Here is a 14,782-nt window from a genome sequence, read left to right on the forward strand (position 1 = left end):
GCAAGTTTTACCGGTGTAATATACCAACTGTAAATCATTTTCATAACATTTTTCTTTAATGCAGTACATGCGGTAAATTTGATATTTTCGTTCCATAATTTAATCCAATCATTAAATTGTATATTATATCCAAAATCTCTGGCCCAATGTATCATAATAGATTTAACTTCTTCAACCTTTGTATGCCATTCCAGCAATATCTTATACATATCTCCTCTTTCCCAAGCTCAACATACCCAACTCCCTCAAATGTTCCTCATCAGTCTTGGCTTCCAGACCCTCGATCATCTTGTTCGCCCTCGTCTGCACACATTCCAGCTTCTCAAGATCCTTTTTAAATTGCCATGCCCAGAACTGGACACAGGACTCCAGGTGTGGTCTGACCAAGGCAGAATAAATTGGTACTATTCCTTCCCTTGACCTGGACCTTCTATTGTTGCAGCCAATTAGCTTTTTTTTTTTTTTTTTTTTTTTTGCTACTGCATCACACTGTTGACTCATGTGAAGCTTGTAGTCTGCTAAGACCCCTAGATCCTTTTCACATGTACTACTGGCAAGCCAGGTGTCCCCCATCTTATACTGGTGCAGTTGGTGCAGCTCTTCTGGCCATGGAAGTCTGAATTCATTTAAAGTAGTTTGACATTGCTACCATGAGTTTGACCAAACTGCGGGAGGCAGTGGAAGACAGGTGTGCCTGGTGTGCTCTGGTCCATGGGGTCACAAAGAGTCGGACACGACTAAATGACTAAACAACAACAGACAGACATTGCCTTGCCACCTCCTTTTCTATATTGAGCTGAAATTCCCTCCTTACACCATTTATTCCATTATCACCAGGTTGGGCATCACTTTCCATTTGAGTGAAGACAGCAACAAGGTATATGTTCCAGTTACAGATAGGTAGCCGTGTTGGTCTGCCATAGTCAAAACAAAAAAAATTCCTTCCAGTAGCACCTTAAAGACCAGCTAAGTTAGTTCTTGGTATGAGCTTTCGTGTGCATGCACACTTCTTCAGATACACTGAAACAGAAGTTACCAGACCCTTCTATAAAGAAGTTACCAGACCCTTCTATATAGAAGGGTCTGGTAAAGTATATGTTGAGCAGTTCAACCTTCTCTCTGGGCAGTGAAGAGAGCTGATTGGCCAGAGAACAGAAGACTGGCAGAAAAGTCTCTCTGAGCCTCTGTAAATTCAAACGGATTAGGGAAGAATGTGGAGAGCAGGAAAGAGTGCAGATCTGAGATTTTGGGGAAAACCCTTTTTTAAAAAATCTCTTGACATTCCGTTTGGGAGCCAGCCAGAGGGACTGGGAAAACCCAATCAGATGGGCAGGGTATAAATAAATTATTATTATTATTATTATTATTATTATTATTATTATTATTATTAGTGCTGGTTGACTGAATGGACCAGCCTCCACTGATTTTAATTGGGGAAGAGGAAGCAATACAATGAGCACAAACACTAGAATCCCATGACAATTAATTGTCTATATTAATTAACTTGTGGAGCCCTCAACCCCACAGGATCCCAAATCTGTGCATACCACACATTCTTATAAGTCCCCCATTGAAAGGACGTGTTTGATGCTCCACCCAACTTTTCACCTCTGGCCATACCCACCCATCTGACCCCTGAAAGGTTGTCTATGAGGGAATGTGGCCCTTGAGCTACAGAAAGCTTCGCCATCCCAGCTGTACAGTGTGTTGTGCATTTTTTAATAGAAAATTGCTGGAGGTTCCAACAAAGGAAGGATGGCTTTTCAAAACGACGGAGTACGTGAACTGGTGAGATGAACAGCAAAGATTAGCGACCGAAATGACGGGGAATTCCTTGAGGACTGGAAATGTTTCATTGAGTATTATTGTGAGATGAAAACGTGAGCAGGATTTGAAATATGAGCAGCAGTGTTAATATACAGTGGTACCTCAGGTTACATACGCTTCAGGTTACATACGCTTCAGGTTACAGACTCCGCTAATCCAGAAATCGTGCTTCAGGATGAGAACAGAAATCGGGCTCCGGCAGCGGGAGGCCCCATTAGCTAAAGTGGTGCTTCAGGTTAAGAACAGTTTCAGGTTAAGAACGGACCTCTGGAACGAATTAAATACTTAACCCAAGGTACCACTGTATTAAGATAAATACATTAGAGAGGATGTATTGAATATTATATTATATGTAAAATGTGGAAGGGAAGTCAATGGAGAAAGCAATTTACTGTCTGTACAGTTTTTTCTTTCTTGAGAAATCAATAAAAAAGATTTCTTTTTATTTATTTATTTAAAAGAACATTACAGTGATAGCAATAGCAATAATAGTCATTATTCCTGTCTTTCTACTACTGCTGGTAAGATGCTAATGAAGATGGTGCTTTTGCTCACCTGTGAGGACTGGAGCCTGCAGGGAGAATTGCTCCTTGAAAGCTGAGCTGAGAAGGTGTATCTTAGAGGCGGGGCTTGATTGGTGTGGATTGTCAGCCGTGTGCCGGCAGGGACAGAATCTCCTGCCGCGACTGAAGATGCTTCTAACTTTCTGCTCGCTGTTCTTCCCCTTGGTAAGTGAATCCATTGTTTGCCTTTCCAGAGAATGAAATCCTTAGACAGCCTGCTCCTCTTTGGGAGAAACTGGTTTGTGCCTTTGCAAAGTGTCAGCTTATTCCTTCCTAAGGGTCCACGAGGAGCCCTTAAAAGCCTCTGGGCGTCCTGCAGTGCTCCATTGAGGTGGTTTAAGAAGAGTTAAATAGGCAGATTACTGTTCTTTCATTGCAGTTTTGAGAGGGGAACAGACAGAAGTAGGTTGAGGTCAGCGGTTAGTGAGGACCGCAGAGGTGTGATCTTAGGAATCGGGAGTGTGGCATGTTGTTGTTGTTTAGTCATTTAGTCGTGTCCGACTCTTTGTGACCCCATGGACCAGAGCACGCCAAGCACTCCTGTCTTCCGCTGCCTCCCGCAGTTTGGTCAAACTCATGCTGGTAGCTTTGAGAACACTGTCCAACCATCTCGTCCTCTGTCGCCCCCTTCTCCTTGCGCCCTCCATCTTTCCCAACATCAGGGTCTTTTCCAGGGAGTCTTCTCTTCTCATGAGGTGGCCAAAGTACTGGAGCCTCAGCTTCAGGATCTGTCCTTCCAGTGAGCACTCAGGGCTGATTTCCTTCAGAATGGAGAGGTTTGTTCTTCTTGCAGTCCATGGGACTCTCAAGAGTCTCCTCCAGCACCAGAATTCAAAAGTATCCATTCTTTGGCAATCAGCCTTCTTTATGGTCCAGCTCTCACTTCCATACATCGCTACTGGGAAAACCATAGCTTTAACTATACGGACCTTTGTTGGCAAGGTGATGTCTCTGCTTTTTTGATGTCTGATGTCTCTGGCATGAGAAGCTGGCAATTATTCTCAGGTGAATTCATACAGGGAGCAAGGACACAACAGGGCATGTCTATGTGTGTTGTGCCAGCAGCTGAGGTTATCGGATGCTTAGCCACTTCCACTCTCAATTATGGCTTAAATAATTGTTGCTGCTGCTGAACTTCTGCTGTGGAGACAGCGTTTGTCTTCGTCTGATGGCTCAAGGAGCACTAGGCAGGCCAAACCCCAATGATGGGGGTCACCACCACGGACGTTTCTTTTTACTGGGAATTTTAACAGAAGGAGAAATGGGGGAGAGAAGAGAATGGAGAAAGCAGAAGGGAGAGAAGAGAGAGGCAGAAATGCAGAGAAGACAAATATTGGTAATAGAGTCTCATCTTTCAGGATGGGTTTAAAAATGGATATTCAGAACTCTTATTATTATTATTTATACCCCGCCCATCTGGCTGGGTCTCCGTAGTCACCCTGGGCGGCTTCCAACAAAGTATTAAAATACAGTGGTCTGTTAAACATTAAAAGCTTCCCTAAACAGGGCTACCTTCATATGTCTTCTAAAAGTCTGGTAGTTGTTCTTCTCTTTGATATCTGGTGGGAGGGTGTTCCACAGGGTGGGCGCCACTACCGAGAAGGCCCTCTGCCTGGTTCCCTGTAATTTGGCTTCTCACAATGAGGGAACCGCCAGAAGGCCCTCGGCACTGGACCTCAGTGTCCGGGCTGAACAATGGGGGTTGACACACTCCTTCAGGTATACTGGACCGAGGCTGTTTAGGGCTTTAAAGGTCAGCATCAACACTTTGAATTGTGCTTGGAAACTATCTGAATATCTAATGTAAGAATAGCAGAATTGTAGAATTGGGCGGGACCCCGGGATTCATCTAGCCTAGTGTTTCTAAACCTGGGTCTCCAGCTGTTTTTGGACTACAATTCCCATTATCCCTGACCACTGGTCTTACTAGCTAGGGATGATGGGAGCTGTAGTCCAGAAACAATCGCAGACCCAAGTTTGTGAAACACTGGTCAAGTCCCAACCCCCGTCAATGAAGGAATCTCAACTAAAGCATCCATGATGGGTGGCCATCCAACCTCTGCTTAAAACCCTCCAAGGAAGGATGGTCCACAACCTCCTGAGGGCTCAGACCAATGGGATCAGACCAACACTCTGTTTCTCACAGTGGCCAGCCAAATGCCTGTGGGAAACCTGCGGTCAGGATTTGAATGCAAGAGCTGTCTCCCTTCCTGCTGTTTACAGCAACTGGGATTCAGGAGGAAAGCGTGGATGCAGAGCATAGTCATCATGGCTAGCAGCCATCGATAATTGCCCTTTCTTCCTTTGTGAATTTGTCCAATCCTCTTTCGAAGGCACCCAACTTGGTGGCCTTCGCTGCCTCCTTTAGGAGTGAGTTCCAGTGTTTAAAGTAAATTACTAAAGGCAGATCTGGTTCACTCACTGGAAACCCAGCCAGATGGGTGGGCTATGATTAATAAATTATTATTATTATTATTATTATTATTATTATTATTATTAGATGCGGGTGGCGCTGTGGGTTAAACCACAGAGCCTAGAACTTGCCGATCAGAAGGTTGGTGGTTCGAATCCCCGCGATGGGGTGAGTTCCCGTTGCTCAGTCACTGCTCCTGCCAACCTAGCAGTTCGAAAGGACGTCAAAGTGCAAGTAGATAAATAGGTACCACTCTGGCGGGAAGGGGAACGACGTTTCCGTGTGCTGCTCTGGTTCGCCAGAAGTGGCTTAGTCTTGCTGGCCACATTACCTGGAAGCTGTACGCCGTCTCCCTCGGCCAATAAAGCGAGATGAGTGCCGCAACCCTAGAGTCGGCCATGACTGGACCTAATGGTCAGGGGTCCCTTTACCCCTTTACCCTTTACCTATTATTATTATTATTATTATTATTATTATTATTATTAATTTATTTTTCTTGTTCCCTGAGATCCACAGGCTCTTTTGTACTTAGGGAACTTGCTTGAATGCAGGAAACTTCCACATCACAATTGCTTTCTGTACTCACATTCCTTTAGGGATCAATGGCGACCTCATTCCTATTTTTCTCTCTTCTGATAACAGTAGAGCCAAATTCATCCTTCTTCTTCTTTTAAGCTTTCTTGAGTCCAAGTAGTGGTTTCCTTGGATGCATGGCAAAAATGAGAGAGAGTTTTAAATCAAAATATTGTTTCAGTTATGGCTAGATAAGCAAGGGGAGTGGGGCGTTTGTACCCACGCTAGCAATGATGACAGGTTTTTGTTTTTTCACTTCGGCCTCCTTAAGAAGGAGTTTGAACAGATTTCTTGGGCTCACTTGGGTGTTTGTAAGCGGAACGTTGTGACATTTGCGTTTCGGGGAAAACAGGTTTTTGGCTCAAATTCAATTCCCGTCTTCTCAGAAAAGGGTGAGTCGTTTCTGAACACACACACACACACGATACCATAAATTAATACAAGGAAGGAGAGTTAAAGTAAGAAATCTAGACATGAAAATCTGGAAAAGGGCATTGATTGCCCAAGCCCTGACTGAGGTAAAAAATCGACAGCACTTGCATCTCAGTTTGGCAGCCAGTCAGAATCCATTTCTGAAGGCCCTGTATTTTTTAAGGCCTGGAAGTACATCTGGAAACCTAAAGTAAACTGTCAGGGAGACAAAGGCATACCCATTTCTCAACAGAAAAATGGGCGCTGCCCCCAATCTCCTCCCCAAAATAGGCAAAGCACATACACCCTCCCCAAAGCAAATAAAGTATAGGCAACGAAAGGGGAAGGGTAGTTCCCCAGAATAGGCAACCCTCCAATCTACCCCCATACAAATACTTACATATAGTGGTACCTTGGTTCTCAAACTTAACCCGTTCCAGAAGTCCGTTCCAAAACCAAAGCGTTCCCAAATCAAGAAGCGCTTTCCCATGGAAAGTCATGCAAAACGGATTAATCCATTCCAGACTTTTAAAAACAACCACTAAAACAGCAATTTAACATGAATTTTGCTATCTAACGAGACCATTGATCCATGAAATGAAAGCAATCAACAATGTGCTGCAGTCACACAATCAATCAATCAATCAATCAATCAGTAGCTGAACTGGGTTCCACACAGTCACACAAAAAAGAGCTGCAAAAACAAAAACTCAAAATAAATAGCAAAAACAGACGGACCTCTGCGTAATACTCAAAACAGAAGTGTTGTACTCAAATTGGAAGTGTAACACTCAAAATGGAGCATGTTCGGCTTCCGAAAAATGTTTGCAAACCAGAATACTTACTTCCGGGTTTGCAGTGTTTGGGTTCCCAGTTGTTTGAGTACCAAGGCGTTTGAGAACCAAGGTATCACCGTACATCAAAGCATGTGACTTTCGCCAAATCAACAATAATTCAGCCTAACCCACCTAACAGCAGGGCTGTTGTGGGAATAAATTAAAAGCCGACGCATGGACACTCCCATGTGGAACCAATCATTCAGCCTTCCCTACTTTGCAGGGTTGGTCTGAGCCTCAGTTTATAGGACTGTGCAAAGACACAGACATCCTGATCTGATTTGTGGGACTGATCCTTCAGCCTAGCCAATTTGTAGGTCCAGATTGATCCCTGCATGCTGCCAAACCCATGAAACCCACTCCTCTCGCTGGCACCCCCAGCCATTGCCTCTCTCTCTCTCTCTCTCTCTCTCTCTCTCTCTCTCAGTTTCCTTTGTCTGCCTGAGCAATTTCTGCCTGCATGGGTGGTTGCATCTGAATGCCTGACGAGCGCACCTAGTAATTATCATTAATCTTAATGCCTTTGAACACGTGAAGCACTTTTGACAGCTATTAACTTTTAATTGGGATGACAAAAAGAGTCACGGAACATGTCAGAAACCTGACGTGGAAGCGTTAGGTACAAAAGTGAAGTTTCCTCTCTTCTCCACCCAGCCAGGGGGCGGTTGGGGGTGGCGAGAGGAGATCGACAAAGCATCATGACTAGCGTGGGAGAAAATGAGAAGAGCATCTCAGGGTTACCTCCACAGCGTGAGAGGGCCAGGGGCCCATGTCCTCTTGGGAAGCAATAGAGATATTGATCAGAGTGAGGGGGCAGGGTGCAGATTTATTGATTGACTGCAATGTTGTCACAGGATGATGCGCATCAGAATAAATTAATTAACACCTCATCATAGAATTTAGGGACGTGGGTGGTGCTGTAGGTTAAACCACAGAGCCTAGGACTTGCCGATCAGAAGGTCGGCGGTTCGAATACCCACAATGGGGTGAGCTCCGGTTGCTCGGTCCCTGCTCCTGCCAACCTAGCAGTTCGAAAGCACGTCAACGTGCAAGTAGATAAACAGGTACCACTCTGGCGGGAAGGTGAATGACGTTTCCGTGCGCTGCTCTGGTTCGCCAGAAGCGGCTTAGTCATGCTGGCCACATGACCTGGAAGCTGTACGCCGGCTCCCTCGGCAAATAAAGCGAGATGAGCACCACAACCCCAGAGTTGGCCAAAACTGGACCTCATGGTCAGGGGTCCCTTTATCTTTACCATCATAGAACTGGGCCCAGGGGTAACCCGTGAAACGCGGTCCAGGATTGGTCCAGAATCCGAAGGTTCCGCTAGGAGTCAATCCGACAGTGCCAAGGCAGGACCCGAGGCAGGAAACCCGGCACGGACAGGTACAGGATCTCAGGCAGGATCTGGCATACAGCAATGTTGCTCCCACAACCTGGGACAGGGTCCAACAGCCTTTTATCTCTGATGGGGTAATGGCTGGTCCTGATCCCCCGGCGACTCACCTCCCTGTCTCGCCCGAAGGCAAGCACTCCTCCTGCGAGTACTCAGGTCTCTCCTTCTCTCAGACCTGAGTCTCTGCAGCTTGGGAGATGTCGGTGGGTTACTAGACCCAGAGGCCGCCTCAGCCTCCCCTGACCCAACTGGTAGTAGAGCAGCTGTAAGTGATGGCCCAGCTGGAGGCAACAAGGTCATACCAGCATCTGGAGCCAGGGAAGGCTCAGGCCCCTGACTCAGCCCAGCTGGTGTTTGTTGCAGGGGAACCTGTGCAGACTGGGACTCTTCAGGATCAGGCCCCAGACTTGGTTCAGGTAATGCCTGAGGCAAAGTATCTGGTGCAGACTGCGTCTCCTCTTGTTCCGAGTCTGAGCCTGAGTCCTAGGCCATTGCCTAGTCGCAGCAATGCAGGAATAACAAACACAGACATTGAAACAATTCTCATAATTAGCAGAGTTAAAACATGGAAAGGATTTCATCGCTGTCAACTTTTAAAAGTCTGATTTTTTTTTAAATGGTTTTTTTACTTGGCATCAGAAGGAACATAAAGCGAGGGGCAAGACTCAGAGGGAGAGTCCACAACCTCCCCGAGTGAGACCGTTCCACTGTTGAACAGCTCTTACTGTCAAAAAGTTATTCTGCATGTTTAGTTGGAATCTCCTTTCTTGCAACTTGGAGCAGTTGGTTTGGGTCCTTCCCTCTGGAACAGGAGAAAACAAGCTTGCTCCATCTTCCATTGGACAGATCTTTAGCTATTTGAAGACAGTTATCATATCTCCTCTTGGTTTCCTCTTTTTCAAACTAAACATATCCAACTCCTTCAACCGTTCCTCATCAAGCTTGGTTTCCATGTACACAAATAAAAAAATGCAGTTCGCCTTCAGAATCTGCACTCCTCTGACTTTTATGATGCAGTCCTCCAGCATGTTTGCACATATTCCTTCAGTGGAGATCTGCATTACAAAATTCAGGAAAGTGTGAATTTTGTAGGATGGCTGTGTCTCTCTGTAAAGTGCAAACTAGGTAGGATCGCTTTGAAATGAGAACTGCGTGAAATTTCTCCCCATCCCTAGCCACAGTTTACTGTCATGCCTGAACCCTAAACTTTGATTAATCTTAACCATGGTTTGTTAAAACAAGCTAGCTTCATAAACCTGGAGAAATTCACAAACATCTCTTTCAAAATTCCGCTGGTATTTATTGTAGTCTTGCTGGGCAATATACAATATGAGAGTATGTGGCATCTTCTTGCCATGTCCAACTAAATTTATCAAAATTCCTTTTGCTACCCTTGACATCGATCAGTTGTCTCACATGAGCACCAGACTTAAATCAACCACAGAATTCTACTTAAAATACCTAAGAACCTTCCTGGATCAAACCAAATGCCTATCTAGGTAATCGTCTGTGGCCCACAGTGGTGAGGTGAACCAGAAAAGCCCACAAAAGCCAACTCTTGGCTACTGTTTCTCCAAGGTTCGTGGACCTGTTGCCTGTTATCATCCTCCACGAATTTGCCTTACCTCCTTTTCAAGCTCTCCATGTTAGCGGCTATCACTTGTGTTAGTGAGTTCCATGGTTTATTTTTTACTTTTTTATTTATACTTTTCACATTTATACATTTCATTAGTTTCACAATCAATTCAACATTTCCAAATTTGACTTCCTTCCCCCTCTTTCTGTGGCTCCTTAACTTATTTTTAAAAATATCTTCTGCCTATCCAAATTCATTTAATTTGCTCATTTAATTATCTGCTGCAAATATATACTCTTCTGAAACTGCAGGTTATTACAATAATCCTGCTAATGTTTTTATCTGCTTATAATTTGTCTGTAAATATTCAATAAACCATTCCCATTCTTTTATTTAAAAAGTTTGTTATCTTGATTTCTTATTCTTCCGGTAGGTTTTGCCATTTCTGCATATTCCATAATTTTTTGTATCCATTCTTCCTTTTCTGGGACTTCTGCTCCTTTCCATTTTGGGGCAAGTAACATTCTTGCTGCTGTAGCAGCATACATAAATAAATTTCTATACAATTTAAGTAGTTCTGTCCCTATAATTCCCAAAAGAAAAGCTTCTGGGTTTTTTAAAAAATATATAAAAGTTATTTTGAACATCCTTTTCAATTCATTATATATCATTTCCCAGTAAGCTTTAAGCTGTGAGTTTATTTTTTTATTTTTTAAAAAATACTTTTTATTGATTTTAACATATAAATTATAAAATGTACCACAAAACTTATCACTTATACAATCTTTTTAGACTTCCATCAGCACCTCTGATGATCCACCGTTTTAACCACTTCTTATGCATTTCTTAACTTTATATTGCCTTTACATCTCTTAACAAATCATCCTCCCCCTTATCCATTTTTGCAATACTTCCAATAATACTCCTCACAAAACTTCTTGCAAACCTACAAACATCATCTGATCTTCACAAATACTTTTCAAATAGTCCGTAAATTTACTCCAGTAAATTTCTGGTCCCGTCAGTTTTGAATCCTTCCTGTTAGTTTATCTAGTTCTGCATAGTCCATTAACTTCATCCTCCATTCTTCAATCGTCGGTAATTCTTCTTGCTTCCATTTTTGGGCCAATAATATTCTTGCTGCTGTTATTGCATTAACCTGTGAGTTTCATGGTTTAGCGATGCGCTAGGTGAAGAAGCATCAAACATCAGTTGGAGGTGCAAGACATACCCAAACACCCACAAATTTCTTTTTCACCCCTTTTCTTATTTTGCTTGCCTTCCTAAACCATCTCAACATTTTGCTTTGGGTGAAATTCAGGGCCAATGCTCTTGTGCAGAACACATTTACATATTGATATGAGCCGTCGTCTATTATTAAAGCTCAGCTTTAAGAAGTGGGATATATTTAACAGTCAGGACTTTGATCTCCGACTCCAGTAATTCAGCCCTCATGGATCTCGGAGCAAGGTTGATATTTTCGGCATTGGTGTTAATTAGATGTTCTACTTTATTTTAATTCCTGGTTATTTAAAACTGATTTGCCAGGCGCAATTAACGTAATGATGAAAGATCAAGGCAATGAATACTGAATATGTATATTATAGTCCTGTAAGAAGAATCTCTCTCATCCAGCAGGGGAGACCCAGGTGAAGTAACCGTTTCAGTGTGAGATTTCCCTTGATGAATGCAGAACCACAGAATAGAACATGAATTTGGAACCAAATCAAATCTAGGCATAGCTAGGACCACAAATCGAGGAGTGACGGCAATAGAATAAGAGGTGAAATGAGATAGCAGTTTGGGCAAAAACTTGGTCCCCCAATTTCAAGATAAAAGTTCTTTAAAGCTAACATTCTGGTCAGCCTTAGAACAATCCCCAATAGTTATTTCTTACATTTATATTTCACCTTTTATTCCAAGGAACTCAAGGTTCTACTCTCTCCACTTTATTTTCACAACAACCCTGTGAGGTAGGTTAGGCTGAGAGACAGTGAGTGGCCCAAGCTCACTCAGTGAGCTTCATATCAGAGTGGGGATTTGAACCCTTCTTCTTATTGTAATTGGGGAGCTGAGAGGAATGAACCCAGTCAGTTACAGCATCTCCCTTTCTCAAACTCGGTTTAGCATTTCCCCGCATTAATTTGTGGGATTACCTAAGGGCAGGGCCAGATTTAGGTTTGATGAGACCCTAAGCTACTGAAGGTAATGGGGCCCTTTCTATGTCCAGCTGTCCTTTGTCAACAACAAATTGTCATTGTTTTGTGTTGAATATATGCTATATAAGAGGGACATGGGTGGCATTGTGGTCTAAGCCACAGAACCTAGGGCTTGCCGATTAGAAGGTTGGCAGTTTGAATCCATGTGACGGGGTGAGCTCCTGTTGCTCGGTCCTTGCTTCTGCCCACCTAGCAGTTCGAAAGCACGTCAAAGTGCAAGTAGATAAATAGGTACCGCTCCGGCGGGAAGGCAAATGGCGTTTCTGTGCTCTGCTCTGGTTCTCCAGAAGTGGTTCAGTCATGCTGGCCACATGACCCGGAAGCTGTCTGCGGACAAATGCCGGCTCCCTTGGCCTATAGAGCGAGATGAGCGCACAACCCCAGAGTCATCTGTGCCTGGACGTAACAGTCAGGGGTCCCTTTACCTATATGCTATATAGTAATTTATGGATCTAATAGGTATCTAAAGCCATTTGCACGTTGCCATGCAACCAGTCCATGCAGAATGTAGGCATCCTATATATAGAAATGAGCAAACCAGTGATATTTTAGGGAGCAGCCTAGCAGGCGGGGCCCATGACTTACATCATAGGAGCCTACACAACACAAAACACAGTTGCTGGATGTAGGTTTTATTTTATTGGTTTTTTATCTTATATTTTGGAAATGTACATCTAGGTTTTTTATCCTTTTAATTTTTTGGGACCCCCGAAGAGAGTGGGGCCCTAAACTATAGCTTGTTCAGTTTATATGTAAATCCGGCACTGCCTAGGGGGCAGCAGGGACCCTCCAAATATCCCAATTTCCCCAGAATTACAGAAGCAATCCTGGTTTCTGATTTGATCCCTGAATGTCCTGTTTTTCCTTTTTCCTCCCTGCCACACCTCAGAGAACAACTAAAAGCGGTGTGGATGGAAAAACCGACTCCTGTTTATACTGAAAATAAAACATACCAAATGAATGGCATGCGAAGCCCTTCTTACAATGTTGAAGAAAAAATATAAAGCAATCCACTTTATTTTCTTTAACTGCAGTGCTTCCGCAGCCAGCTATTTTATTTTTTTTAGGAAATGCGTGGAGTGTTTATTCCTTTATTGTAAATGGATCCTTACACTGAAAACCTTTTCATGTCTACTCAGAAGTAAGTCCCATTGTATTCAATAGAGCTTACTCTCAGGTAACTGGGCAAAAACTGGGCAGGCTTACACTGCAATCGTAAGCAATTTTACCCAGAACTAAGTTCCATTGAATTCAGTAGGATTTACTCTCAGGTATGTTCCTGATCATTCTCACTGTCTTTCGCTGACAGGGACTCAAGGCAGCTTGCAGCTCAAATTTTATATCCTTCCGTTTATCTGTTGAAGGTGTTCACGATCATTCCCTTGCGTTTTTTTTTATATTTACAACAACCTTGTGAGGTAGGTGAGGTGGAGAGGTTGCAGTTGGCTCAAGGTGACCGATGGAATTGTGTATATGGCATTTATGTGTGTGGGAGATCAAACAAGGAAAGAAACTTCCTGATGTAGAATAGAATATCCCTATATTCATCTGAGAAATATTGGACGGTATGCACTGGAGGTGTAAATGACGGCCAGATTTTGGGGAAAAAAATGTTATCACTGCATCACGTTCATCAGTTTGGTTGAATTAATCAAACTGAATAGTTTTAATTGAGTTCTGAATAAATGTGCCATTATTTGTGGCTGTTTTGAATTTCATTGTGGCATTATCTTCTGTTCTGCTATTCTGAATAGTGCTTTTAATAAGGTAGGGGGCACTGGGGCTGAGTTTCTGCAACCAAGTAGCCCCCCCCCAAAAAAAAATTGGGGACCCTTGATTAAGGTCAGGCCAAAGATACGACAACCTCATTTCCCATTCATTTCTCCTTTGAATTTAAGAAGTTGCTTGTGATCTCAGAAAGAGGATTCTATATTAAAAACCGGGGGGGGGGGGTGTGTGCAGGGGGAATGGAACTGTTGCATCTTAATTCTATCTCTGGCTCCTTCGAAACGCCAGCATAAAAGTATCCCAACAGCAAACAATTTCACATGATTACAGTTCTTGAAAAGCATCTGAAACAGTCAAAGGAGAAGGTGGGGGAGAATACAATTAGATTCCAGCCCAAGCTCTGAATAGGTTCTTTTGAAATGCAAATTGCATTGCCCTTCTAAGAGTCATAATTTTTTTGCTACCGTTGTTGGAAGTCGGTATTCATTTGGCCTGCCGCCGTGCGAAAACCCTGCGCTGTCTGGTTTTATTTTATTTATTTATTTTCAGGCGCTTCCATTGACAGCATGACGATGGCCATTTACAAGTGCTTCTTTTTTTTTTCCAATAAAGAGAGGTGCTATTTTCTGGGGGGGGGGGGGTGTAACATAATATCCCTCCCCCTCCACACACATACTAAGGGAAAGAAGAAAATTATCTGCTCCTGGTCTAAAATGGAATAAAAACAAATCTATTTTGGTCTGGGTAGCTCCTCACATTTTTCTTTTTTGTGTTAGGGTTAAGGTTAGATGCTCTGCAATTCTTCACTATCTCAAATTTGATGGTCCCAACCCCCATACAGAAGCCCTCCTCCCTGGGGGGTGGAATTTACTGATGTTATCCTAGAGAGTGAAGTCAAATGGGCATTAGAAAGCACTGCTAATAACAAGGCCATTGGAAGTGATGGTATTCCAGCTGAATTATTTAAAATTTTAAAAGATGATGTTGTTAAGGTGCTACATTCAATAGGCCAGCAAGTTTGGAAAACTCAGCAGTGGCCAAAGGACTGGAGAAGATCAGTCTACATCCCAATCCCAAAGAAGGGCAGTGCCAAAGAATGCTCCAACTACCGCACAATTGCACTCATTTCACACGCTAGCAAGGTTATGCTTAAAATTCTGAAAGGCAGGCTTAAGCAGTATGTGGACCAAGAACTCCCAGAAGTGCAAGCTGGATTTCGAAGGGGCGGAGGAACCACAGA

The 14,782-nt window shown here is 43.3% G+C and overlaps 1 protein-coding gene across 1 annotated transcript in view; it reads left to right on the plus strand.

Moving 5' to 3' along the window:
• Positions 1–2,433: 2,433 nt before the first annotated feature.
• Positions 2,434–14,782, plus strand: part of LOC310827800 (vasoactive intestinal polypeptide receptor 1-like) — a 37,198-nt gene continuing 24,849 nt past the window's right edge. Inside the window, exon 1 of the mRNA XM_083704262.1 lies at positions 2,434–2,555. Within this exon, the coding sequence (XP_083560388.1) occupies positions 2,520–2,555 (36 nt within the window). The 5' untranslated portion in view covers positions 2,434–2,519. The remainder of the gene's footprint in view (positions 2,556–14,782) is intronic.

The sequence above is a fragment of the Podarcis gaigeae genome, assembly GCF_964106915.1.
Source record: "Podarcis gaigeae genome assembly, chromosome: 12".
NCBI classification, from domain to species: domain Eukaryota; kingdom Metazoa; phylum Chordata; class Lepidosauria; order Squamata; family Lacertidae; genus Podarcis; species Podarcis gaigeae.